General features: G+C 39.2%; 1 protein-coding gene across 5 annotated transcripts in view; it reads left to right on the top strand.

The window, feature by feature from the left end:
• Window positions 1–13,254, top strand: part of RHL1 (root hair initiation protein root hairless 1 (RHL1)) — a 50,457-nt gene that overhangs the window by 21,141 nt on the left and 16,062 nt on the right. For all 5 annotated transcript variants that reach the window (XM_088903619.1, XM_088903616.1, XM_088903617.1 and 2 more), the window contains exons 3-4: window positions 4,532–4,624; window positions 4,716–4,936. In XM_088903619.1, coding sequence (XP_088759745.1) covers window positions 4,532–4,624; window positions 4,716–4,936 — 314 coding nt within the window. The remainder of the gene's footprint in view (window positions 1–4,531; window positions 4,625–4,715; window positions 4,937–13,254) is intronic.

Genomic DNA, 13,254 nt, shown 5'->3' on the forward strand with positions numbered 1-13,254 from the left:
AGGATGCCGTTACTTGAGGCTCAGAGAATGGGTGAGAACTTAGCTTCTGTGTAGCGTCTTTCCATAGACGGTGTCAATTGATGGTGCGCGATTTGGTGCTCCCTATTGGCAGACAGCTCGAACGTCGGACTAAGTGGGTCACCTGGTCGAGCTGCAAGAAAGTGATGATCAGAGTGTTTGGGTTGCTTTAACCGGGGTGGGCACTTTGATGCTTAAGTTAGTGAAGAGCTTTGAGAGAGCTGAAAGCGAGAGAACTAGCTAGTGAACTGTGAGAGCTAAATCGTGTGTCCCTTTCTTAGAAAATGGGGGCACCTTTACATAGGCGTCGGTTGGCGTGAGCTTCACGCACCGCGTCCGAGACCCCTGGGAGGATGTGACTTACCGGTCCGAAGTCCTTGGAGGTAGTTTCACATGCGGACTAGGCTTCCGTGCCTTATCCGGCCTCTGGAACGATTGGTGCGGGAGCTGACTTCCGGAGGACCCGGGAGTGATAAGACGCACGCAGAGAAGGTCGGTGTGCACGTCTCGTAGGTCGCCACCTGGACCTCAGTTAGATCGGTAAGTCTTTCAGGGGAGGTCGCTCCTCACGCCGAGGTCCCTTGGACTGGTATTGACGAGGTTCTACAGGTTGGCCCTCCCGAGTTTGTTTTTTGAAATATTTTTCAAATCTGATTCCTTACTTGCTTATTACAATAAATGATTAATTTTTATATTGATTTTGTTATGTGTGAGTGTGATGGGGTGAGCCATGGAGCGGATACCGATACCAAGAGGTAAGTGTCTTTTAAGTGTTGACTTCGTTAATGCTGATGTCTTTTAAGTGTTGACTTCGTTAATGCTGATTATTTAATGTTGTATAGGTTGTGTTCATATGTCATATTCTTTAATTCTTTTATATTTATATTTTATATTTTTATATTGAATCATTGAATTTGAATGTGTTAAACTGTTCTGTTATTATTATTATTTTTTTTTGTAGTCTAGTCTCCTTTAATTATTTAATGCTGATTTCTTAATTCTGTACTTATTGCATATTTTCCTGATTAACCAATTGGATCATTGCTGATTGCATATTCTTTAATTCTTTTATATTTAATGCTGTTTGCATATTCTGTAATTCTTTTATATTTAATGTTGATTTCTTAATTTTCATATTGAATCATTGCTGATTTCATACTTTATCAGTTTCTCTCTAATTTTTATTTCTGTAGATTCAAGATTGATCATTGATGATTGCATATTTTCCTGATCGACTTTAGATTGCTGATAAGCTGATTACATTACCTCTAATGAGTAATATCTAATAATCTAACTTCTAACCAATTGAGCTAATAATTAAGTAATTGACTTTGTTTTTTGAAAATTTCCTGATTTCTTAGAATTTCTACATGTTTTTTTTTTCTATTTTTAGTTTTTTTTTTTTAATTTTGTGCACCTTTTTTAAAAATCGCCTTGCGCCTCAGGCGCATTTGGAACCTGTCACTTTTAAAACATTGCTTGATAGAAAGCCATGGTGAACCATCCGGTCCAGGTGCTTTACATTTGTCATTTGTCAATGGAAAAGATAGCCTCCCTAACCTCCTCTTGCTCAAAACTCCTCTCCAACCACTCCTTTAGGTCATTTGACAAACTCGGCCACTCAAGACCCTCAAGCCACACTCTATCGTTTAGGGGTCCCCTAAAAATGGACCTAAAGTGTTATTTGAAAGCCCCGACAATCTCATTTGGTTGTGTTAGTCACACCATTCCACCACTAACCTTGAGATTTGAGTTTTCCTTTTCCTGCCATTAACTAGAGCATGAAAGAATTTAGTATTCCTGTCTCCCTCCTTAATCCATTTGTGCCTAGACTTTTATCACCAACTGATTTCCTCTTTAAAAAGTAGATCCTCTAGTTGCTTTCTCAGATTCCACCTTACTTCCTTTGTCCCCTTCCCCAAAAGTTCCCTGTTCCTCCTTATCTAGATCCTCTATTTGATTAATCAAAGTTTGTTTCCTCTCTTCAATCCTCCCGAAATGCTCATCATTCCAAACCTTAATCTTGGATTTCAGGTATTGAAATTTCCAAAGGAAACTCATTCCTTTTCAATTGACACTTGGGTTGCTCTCCTCCCACCACTCCTTGATCCTTTTCTACAAATCTCAGATGGTATAGCCACATATTCTCAAACCTAAAAAGGGAAGGGCTTCCCTCCCTTAACTCCTTGCAAATGGAAACTGGACAATGATCTGAAGTTACCCTAGGTAGAGTTCTAGATACTAACCCTCCCCAATGCTCCTCCCAATGGGGACGGGATCTCCTTGCCTCAACCCTCTTTTAGTTGGAAAGAAATCCCTGACCTCCCCATTTGCCAAGACAAAGTAATTAACAGTTTGAATGCATCCATTTATCCAAAGTTGCTTCCAATTTTACCATGGTGATCTGGAGATTTAGATTATCATCAAGGTTACCCATTACTCCTGTGCTTATGCCAGTGGATTTAGCTGTTTTTAACAAAGATATCCTAAGTGGCACTAAACAGAGTGGGTGGTGCAGCAGGGGGTTCATTTAGGTGGCACCATATAGTTGGACAATTCTTAGTTGAATTGAGTTGGGTAACATAGACCTAAATCAGCAGCACAAAAACAAATAGATAATGGGAAAAACAGGCATGTGCAAAAATAATTAGCACATTCAATAGTCAATAATGTTCAGAGAGGATCTAAGGACCTCAAACACAGTTACAAGAGATTAACCATGCCTGGTAGTTGAGAGCTTCAGTGAACATAATTGACTACCAAATATATATGGTACTGTCATTTTTATGGTAACTAAACAGCTCCAAAAAACACACCAAGTAGGAAGAAGAAAATATGGCTAAGAGAAACATCAGTTGGTAAGGTCTCTGGTTGGTTGTAGCAGAGACATGGGATCAAATCTCACTGTTACCAGGGTTGGGTGGGGGGTATGGGTATGTAGGATGGGCTACTCCCCGTTATGCAGCATTCAAATCATAGAAACTGGATGTTTTTCTTATTTTGTGATAAAACTTTCTTAAAAAAGTTATCTATTGTTGCTGAGCTACATCCGGACTGCTCTTAAAATAAGCTAGAACCCATTCTGTATTAGAATCTAGTTTTTCCTTGTTTGGAAAAGATTTCCACTCAGTACCCTTCTGGCATCAGCAGTTGCTTCATGGCTCTGGCCTTCTGGGATCAGCGAGCAGGATTCCTCTGTTACCAACATGTGACCAGTTACCTGCTGCAATAATTAGAATAAGAGAAACTAGAAGAAACAGAAAAAAGAAGATAATAGAAATTATAGATAAGAAGAGAAAGAGAAGAAAGGCTTGAGAGTAGGGATGCAAACGGATCAGATTGGATTTGAATCAGGGTATATCCGAATCTGATATGATAACACATATCCAAGATCTGATTGGATCTCACAAGTGGTTATTTGAATCTGAATCTGTTAAGGATGGCGGATATCCGAATATGATCCGATCTGATTCAAATTATGAAGAAAATTAATAATAATAAATTATTAAAAGAAAAAATGTAAATATTTATATAAAGAAAACAAAAATATAAGTATTTACAAAAAATGCAATATAAACATATTTATAAATGAATATATTAATATAGGCATGTCTTTTTATAAGTATATATATAGGTCGGATCGGAACAGATAGGGAGGGGATCCGAATCCGGTCTAATCTGACCTGGAAATCTGACAGAGGTTGACCCGAATCCGACAAAAAATAGGATCAGATCCTGATCCAATCCATTTGCACCCCTACTTGAGAGTTTTGGCTAGGCTGTGCTAGTTTAGTACCTATGAGTCCTGCTAGGGCCATAGCCCAGGCCTGAAATATGAGTCCTGCTAAGCCAGACTTCTGAGTGTCAAACATTAAATATATATCATTTATATTATATGATAGTGGGCAAGAGATATTAATTTGAATGGATTAATCAAAGTTTAGATGTCTGACCAGAAATATTGAATCGAAAATACAATCAATACAAAGGTCACCCAATTGTATGGATGATGCACTCACTAGCTAAACAAGAGGTGGTTAGAAATCAGTTGTTTTGAGCACAATTATAAGTAAAATGAAATAGGAGAGTTTAATGGGGTGGCAGATTCATTGGCAAAACTAGGGGTTACTAGGGACCTATTTTATTAGGCAAAGCTGTAATGTAATTGTTATGTTTGTATTGGGCTCAAATCTTCTTTATTATATGGGGTCAAATCTACATCTGGTCCTATTATTAATTGGATGCAGGTTCTATGTTCTGAATCTGAAATAATTGGGTTTGATGTTGGATTGGGTTTCAGACTTTTGGAGTCCATTAACTTTTCTACCTCTAATTCCGACCCAGTCATTATACTTAATAGTAATATATGCCCAATGATGCAACAATACTATTGGTATATATTTCTATATTAGTATAATTTTTTAAGTGGACATTTTGTCTTTTCCTTTCCCTATAACCTCCTAGGAAATTCATTATTTATTTCTTTATTTAGACTGACTTCTTGCTTTTCTAGATTGTTTTTTCTGATGCATGGTGGATTGGAAAAAAAGATGAGAATCCAGGGGAGGCCCGGCTTGAATTTCCTAAGGAATTGAACCAGAATGAGGTTAACTTTCCTAAATTCACTTTATTAACTTTCCATTGAAAGACTGTTGTTCAAATTCTGATATCTTTCTTGGACAACTAATTGGTTTCAGGGACAAGGAGACCATGATTTTAAAGGTGGTGCAGGTGTCATATCTGAAGAAAAACCAGGTGTTAACAAACTTGAAAAGGACTATGAATGCCACTCCCCTAGAGACGTGCCAGAAGATGATGCATCTGAGGGTTCTGATCATTTGCTTGCTGATGATCTGAAAGATATGATGGACATGACACCAGTTCGGCATTCAGCAAGAACAGCTGGGAAAACGTTCAAGTATTAGCCTACTTATTTCATCTGACATACTTGTTAATTTTAGATAGCAACTGGAGGAACTCCCTAATAGTTCAACATCAACTTTATCCTGACAAATCCAAAAACTATCAAAGTCTCTCCCCGAACAGATCAACAACAACCTTAGAATCAGAAACTATTATAATTTATTTCCATCCCTGCTCCAAAGCAAAAAACAGAGATTTAAAGATCACCCACAGCTCCACTTCCAACGGGTCACCAATCATCCCTAGACTTCCTCCTGTGTCCACAACAAGAGATTTATGTCTTTTTTCTATCTAGGATTGGACAAGAAAGAAAGTTAAAAAGAAAGTGCATTAATCTAAATGTAAGGCATATGACAACCTCTATCATATACTAGGCATTAAAGAGGGAGAAAGTGGTATTATAAATTGTTGAAAGATCAATTTAGATTATTTTTGTTATTTATTCTCTTATTTTTAATTGTTATTATTACAGTCTCATAGTTTTTTTGGTTTTCATATTGCTATCATAGTGCCATTAGTGTTTATTCTTTGATTTGGGTGGCTAGGGGTATTATGGTCATTGTACCTGCATCTTTTAATATAGGGGCAACAGCTAGAATTTTTGCTTCTTCTAAATTTCTGTATTCTTCCTTTCTTCTTCGCCATGCTTCTTTTTTACTATTCTTCAGATTTTACCATTCTTTTATTACCTATTGGTTTTTTACAAGTATTAGAGCATACAGGGTAGTTCTACGATGAAGCCCATGCAGCTGCAAGACCAAAAAATTGCATAGAGATTTGAAGAGAGACTGGTGGTGTGTCCGGAAGCGCGTCCTTAAACACCTCGGAACACCAGTTTAAACATTTATAATTTTTATCGTTTCTCAAACAACTACTAATGTAGTAAATGGGTGAGAACAGGTCGTATCCATAGGGAAGCAAGTGAAAAATTAATATATACTTAGATCCGGACAAGAGAATACAATCGAGAATTGCAGAAAATAAGAAAATAGAATCTATTATTGCTGAAATTAAATGTTTCGACTTTAAACAAGACAATAAATAAAAATAAAAATTTAATAAAGTATGGGAATCAACAAAGGTAATAAAAGAAATAAATAAAAAAAAACGATCCAGAATCCGGATCCGGTGGCGGTAGCTGCAGATCGGCCAGACAGCTTGCAGAAACCCCTTCTGACAAGAACCGGGCGTCTGTCCTTTCTACAACCCTCGAACCCCTTGAGACACCTTAGCCTTGAACCAAACGAATTCAGATCTGCAAAACAGAGAAACGAAAAAAGAATTAAATCTAAAAGATTGCAGAAATAAACATAACAGAAAAGAAAATAAAGAAAAGAAAAGAATGGTTGATCAGATCCCATGGCGGTAGTTGCAGAATGGTTGAACAGCTTGCAGGAACCCCTCCTGACAAGATCTCGGCGTCCTCCCCTTTTACAACCCTTGAACTCCTCAAGAAACCTTAGCCTTGTAACTGGGTGAATTGACCAACCCCTTCTACAGGGCCCCTGGGGTCCTTTTTATAGAGAAGGGTGGACACAACTGGGAATAGAGAGAAAGAGGGGGGCGGCAGCTGGGTTTTAGTTAAAATATGGGTGCCCTAGGGTTTAGAATGAAGGGTTAGGATGGTTCTAGGGTGATCTTAAGGCTGAGAAGAAAAGGAGAAGGCAACCAATATTATGTAAGGCTGAGATTTAATAGCTAAAGGCTGAATGGTGAAGATTAGAAGTTAGGTGGTTCATAGGGTTAGAATGCTAAAAAGAGAGTGCCCTAGAATGGATGGTGGAGATTAAAAGGGATGGAAGGTGAGGGTTTAGCAGTTAGGGGTGGCTAGGGTTTGTTTAGAGTGAAAAGAATGGGTTAAAAGGCGCCCTAGGGTTTGCTAAGGTGTGGGGAGCATGCTAATAAAGTAGGAGGGGTGCCAAACTGGGTTTAGTAGGTAGGAGGTTCCCTCCTGCTTTCAGTTTTTCACAAAAACACCTCCTCTCTCAGCTGGACTTCACACCAGCTTATCAAAATCTGCATTTCAGCCATGAAAACTTTCCAGTTTTCCCCAAAATTTGCAGAGACCCTTAGAGGCCACAACATTGCATTTAACTGGGAAAATGGCACATCTTGACTATTCTAAGGCCGAAAATACCCCTGAATTGATGCCCTTAAGGCATCAAAATGCATGGTTATCAATTGGTCAATCTAGATTAGCTCACCTTGTTCTAGAAGTTTTTTGGAGTCTCTATTGAATAATTATTATACAAGAAAGATTCTTGGAGTTTCCTAAAAGTCATGAACAAGATAAAACCTGGAATAACCTTATGGAGATTGAAATGTCACCTTTTGTGGTGGTGTTTGGGTTTTAGATGATTGCCTATAGTTTGTTTAAGTGGGTGGTTATTACAGTGATTTAAAAGGCGTGCCTAGGCACACAAGCAAGGCGCATTTCAGGGTATGCGCCTCGCCTAGGTCCTAGGCGTGCCCTTTCAAAAGGCGTACGCCTGGTGTGCCTAGGCATGCGCCTCGTGCGCCTTGTACCTTAGCCCAGGCGTGTGCCTTTTGAAAATTTGACGTTTTTTTGCTTTTTTGAATGTAGCGGCTAGGCTGGGGGTTCCGCCCCCGGACCTCCCGTGCCACGCCCCTCGAGGAAAGCCCAAACAAGTCTGCTCCAATCTGCTTGCTCATCGAATCTCTGAGAACCCCCAATTTGGTAATGTTGCTCATTCATTCATCCTAATAAAATGTCTTCTTAAAAAGCAATTAAAACTATAAAACTAAGAATTTAAGACCTAACGTGGACTTGTTTGGGCTTGCCTCGAGGGGCGTGGCACAAAGGCGGCTTGTAGAATCAGGAATGTAATATGTTTTACATTACATTAGCTACTTGAAGTAATGCAATTGAGTGAAAAAAGAGATTAGAGGTTTTACATGTTTGAAAATGTTTGATTTTATTTTTAAATTTTCATTTGAATATGCTTTACATCTTATGTTTATGTATTTTAATTTTAGATAATAGGTTTTTTAAAACATTTATTTTAAAATTTAAGTTTATATTTTTTATTAATATTATGATCAATATTTTTTGATTTTTTAGCTTTTTTTTTTTTTGTATTTTTGCGCCTTGCTTCAAAAAGGCACACGCCTCGCTTTGCGCCTCAGGCGCAAATTGACCCCTGCGCCTTCTTTGCCCCTTGTGCTTTTAAAACACTAGGCTATTCTTAAGAAGGGATCTGGGGACTCTGGACTCAGTGCCCCATTCTCTCCCTTTTCTTGGAGGCAGCTATGGTGATTTCTACCCTAGGATTGATGTGGTTGAGACCATAGTATATTTAGCAAAGTGACATTGTTTATGTGTTTCTAGGAGGACAAGGTTGATCGTTTGTGGGATTGTGGATCCTATAGGGATGGATTACAAGTTTGGAATGGAGGTAGGGATGACTATAAGTGGTGTTGGGAGAATCCTAATATAAACCATTGTAAAGCTAGATGGTATGAATTATTTGGAATAATCACTGTTTGTATGCATGTACATAGGAGGGCATGCCAAACTAGTGTAAGGGCATGTGCTATGCATGTGTGCAAGTAGAGGGTAAAGATATAAGTTGATCAATAACAGAATCATTTTAGTAAATTTGATTAAAGAAGGTACAAGAGAAAAGGGGAGGGACAAGCTCCCTTAACCCTCCCCACAATGTTTACTCAATCTTATATGAAAGCAAAACTGGGGTATATTATAGGTGCTTTGAAGGAATTAGATCCTACAGGCCTTGTACATGCCAAATGGATCTAGGAGAATTTCATGGTTATGTCTTGGTTGTGTGGATCTATGCTTCCACATTAGCAGAAAACATTTGTGGATGAGAACAGCCAAGGAAATTTGGGATGACCTAGCAGATACTTGTTCTTAGGCTTTAGATGTTGTTATAGGCTTATAGCATATTGGTTACTTTGGTGAAATTAACAGTTTTAAGTAGAGGGGGAATACTTTGGTAGTATGCTTAAGACACTTTGCTAGGAGATAGATCATCTTGAGGCAGTACAGACTGCAGGGGAAAGTCTTAAAGATGCAGCTACACATCAAAAGATGGTTGAGTGAAATAGGGTTTTGTGAGTTTCTAGCTAGTCTCAACCTTGAGTATGGCATAGTGAGGCAGAATATAGTTACACATGAGAGAATTACACTCTAACAAGCCTATTCATCGGTCCATGGAGAGGAAAGTAGGAGAGATGTGATTCTGAAGCCTTCATTGTATTGATTCTACATCATTAGTGATAGCTAAGCCCATATCAGTAGGAGACAGGTGGAGTAGTGGTGATAGATTGATAGTGAAAAGGAGGACAAGTAGGGGTTGGTATGTTATTATTGTAAAACGGCCAAACATATCAGGGAAACTTGTTGGAAGCTTCATGCTAATCTAATTGCTTGCTTGTCTAAGAAGCAAGAGGGGAAATGCATATAAGGTAACTCGTCATGAGAACAATAATATACAACCTAGAGAATCTGGAAAAGTCATCAACAAATAACAAGAAATATTTGTGCCATCCATAGCAAGAATATGGTATGGTCTCTTAACATTTTTTTTTGATCAATAACAAGATTTATATTAAAGATTTAAAAGATAGATACGTGATGTACAATATACAGACAGACATTGTGAGGCAAACAGATTTGTCTCTCCCCGACAACCTATAAGTATTACAACATTGCCCAGAACATATTCTCCCTCTCCACTCTTTGCTTGGCTAAACTATCTGCCATAGAGTTAGCAGACCGCTTAACCCATTGAACCTTTACTTCCATATCTTTTCTTAACCATTTGAATTTCTTCTTTGGAGAGTTAAAAATCCACATCCTTTGATCATTGCACCGCAACCAGCTCACCACCAGTTTAGAATCTCCCTCAATTACTAATTTTCTGATGTTCAACAAAGCTGCTCTTTGTATTCCTTCCATTGCAGCCAGCACCTCTGCTCTGAGGGAATCTCCTTCCCCTACTGTTCCTGAGTTAAGTGCTATAACAATACCTTTCTCATCTCTGAATACACCTCCTATTCCTGATGGTCCAGGATTACCCGTACAGCTCCCATCAAAGTTGAGTTTTGTGAATCCCCTATCTGGCGGGCACCATAGTGGATTAATTACTGATCTATTGGGTGGTGATTCAGTCACTGCCTTCCAGCTCCTAAGAAGATCGTCTATAGACACATTAGAGAATTTGTCCATGGATTTTAACCAAACTGCTGTTCTAATCAAGATAGTTTCAAATATAACCTCCTTGAAGCTTTCCTTATTTTGAAACAATCTTGCATTCCTCTCTTCTCAAATAGTCCAAACAAGTGCCGCCCTTATACATTTCCACATAATCCTACCTCTTTTGTTTGGCCATTCAAAGAATGTTGAGGCAAATAAGCTTTGAACGTTATTTGGAGGAGTCCACCTGCACCCAAATAAAGAGAAACACCATTCCCAAATACAAGTGGTAAAGGAGCAAGAAATTAGCAAGCGATGACAGTTCTTACCATTGGCCTTACACAAGAAACATCTATGAGGGGACAAACGCCACTATGGTCTCTTTTTTTGAAGTAAATCACAGGTATTAATCTTTCCATGAACAACTTCCCAACAATAAACACTAACCTTGGGTGGAATAGGCTTGCACCAGAGGGGGAGCAAGTCCAAATTCGGCCATCAGGTTTGGAAGGGTCCAGAAAAACATCTTTTAGAAGTTGTAACAGATTAGAGACACAAGGAGTTTCTGAATCCCTTAAACCCCTATGGAATCCCAGATCCCAACCAATACCATTAGCAGAACTAGAAGGAACAAGGAAATTAGAAACTAGCTTGTTCTTGAAGCGGCTGAGAGCAAAAAGAGATGGGAGTTGGTCTTTTAGCGGGGAGGAACCCAGCCACACATGTTCCCAGAATTTTATACGGTGTTCACTACACAGATCATACTTAACCAAGGGAAGGAAGGAAGGTAAGATACCATTAATAGCCTTCCAAGGAGATGCATGAGTTTCCCTATTTTGTGGTCCACTATCCCATCCATCAGCTGAGAGCCCATGTATACTTAAAACCACTCTTGTCCAAAGCTTATTTCTCTCTTCAGGTAGTCTCCAAAGCCACTTCCCTAACAAAGCTAGTTTCTTCTTTGTAAACACCCTAAGCTTAGCCCACCTTCCTCCTTAGACTTACTCACCACATCCCACCTAACTCTATGATCCCTTTTACCTTCCTCCAGATCCCATAAAAAATCTCTCATCAACTTCTCGATCTTCTTGCACATTGCACACTGACTAGTGCCTTGAAGATTGAAAAGTAATAGATTGGCAAATTAGTTAGGGTCGACCAGATTAGGGTGATTCTACCTCCCAAAGAAAGATACCCCTTTTTCCAACAATCAAGGCTCTTTGAAATCTACCATTCCTTCACCTTGTGGACTATCCTTGGATGGCTCAACCACATATTTTCAAACCTAAAAGGGGCGGGACCTCCACCCTGAATCTCTTCTTAATAAAGAGTAATAGGCCAGTGATCATATGTTACCCTAGGTAAAGCCCTCGATACGACATTGTTCCAATGCTCCTCCAAATCCACATAGAAAATAGGGATGGCAGTTTTCCCCATCCCCGACGAGGACCCAACTTCCCCGACTCGATGGGGTCGGGGTGGGGATTGTTTTGGCAGGGCGGGGACGGGGACGGGGACAGGGATTAATAGGAATCCTTGGTCGGGGTCGGGGTCGAGGATGGGGATTGAGGTCCCCGCCTTGCCTCATCCCCAATTATATATATTAAATGTTACTTATATTAAATATACTATTATATTATTTATATTATATTCTATTATATATATCAAAACATTTTTAAAACATTATTTATAATTTAAATTTTTTAAGTAAATTTATTTAAAAAAAATATTGTTATCTGAATACATTTCGGGGATTCGGGTCCCCACAGGGAACCCATCCCCATCGGGGATCGAGGATGGAGGACAAATTTTATCCCCAACGGGGATTGGGGACGGGAATGGGGGTTTATTTCAGAATTGGGGTTGGGGACGGTGAATATGATCCCCGCCCCGAACCCACCCCGTTGCCATTCCTAATAGAAAAGAAATCTATCCAGTCTGGAGCAGCTGGGGTTGGGTTGGAGATTTGACTAAGTGAATTTATGATGGAGAGGTAAATCCTTGAGTTCATGGGAATTAATGAATTCATTGATTTTTTTTTTTTTTTTTTTCATTTTGGTACTAATCCTCTGTCTTGGATTGTTGGACTCTTCAGTAAATCTTATAGCATTAAAGTCACCCCCAATGCACCATGGTTCCTTCAAAAGTCCTCTAATGTCACTCAATTCTTTCCATAACTCATTTCTCTCCCTATGATCATTGGGTCCATACACATTGGTCAAAACCCATTCAAATCCGTCCTCCACCTGTTTAAACTTGATTGATATTGTTAACTTGCCCACCAACTCTTCAACCCCTTCCAGAGTTTCATTATTCCACAAAGTTAAAATACCCCCCGAGGCACCCCAAGAGGGGGCTGAGGCCCAACTTATTCCTCTAGCCTTCCATATGCTCCTGGTCCACCTTCTATCGAAATCTTCCACCTTGGATTCTTAAATTATAACTATATCCGTTTTTTCTTTCCTTAGCACCTCCTTAATCACACTGCTCTCTTCCTATCTCTTCCCAATTCTCTTACATTCCAAATTTAGAATTCGCATCACAACCTGTTTCAAATGCCCCTTTCTTTATTAACCTTACCTAGAGCTTCTTTTTCCTTCCTTCCCCTCAATATCCTTTTTTGTCTTTCCACTTCACTTAACTTTCTCTTTCTATCTTTTCCCCCACCTTCTTTACCTCCTAGAAAGGCTTTCAAGTCATTTGGGTCTTTTATTTTGCAGCCTAGTTTCTCAATGAATTCAGCAACAGAATAGTTCCTTGCCCCTCCCCATTTTCTTGGAAGCTTGCCATTTCTTTGGCTTTTAAATCCTCAAATAAAGAACTGATTAGCTCCCAAATCTTTTCTCCTTTTTCCTTTTACTATTCCTCTACTCTCACCCCCTCAATCTCCACTACCTTCTTAAAACAACCACTTTCACCACATTCAGTACCAGGGGCTCTAATCTTAATGGAGTGGTTCAACCTTGGAGCACCTGTTTCAGGCAGAGAAGAAGGATTAGTACCACAAATTGAAATGACTAGTGTAAGTACATGTAGTCTACCATCATTGGGATTATGATGAGGACGTCAAAGGAAAGCCATGTGGAGAAATCCCAACCGAAACACCCCTACAATGGTACAGAAACATTTTGTCA

Source organism: Nelumbo nucifera, chromosome 4 (assembly GCF_055504915.1).
Source record: "Nelumbo nucifera cultivar China Antique chromosome 4, China Antique-T2T, whole genome shotgun sequence".
Taxonomy (NCBI): domain Eukaryota; kingdom Viridiplantae; phylum Streptophyta; class Magnoliopsida; order Proteales; family Nelumbonaceae; genus Nelumbo; species Nelumbo nucifera.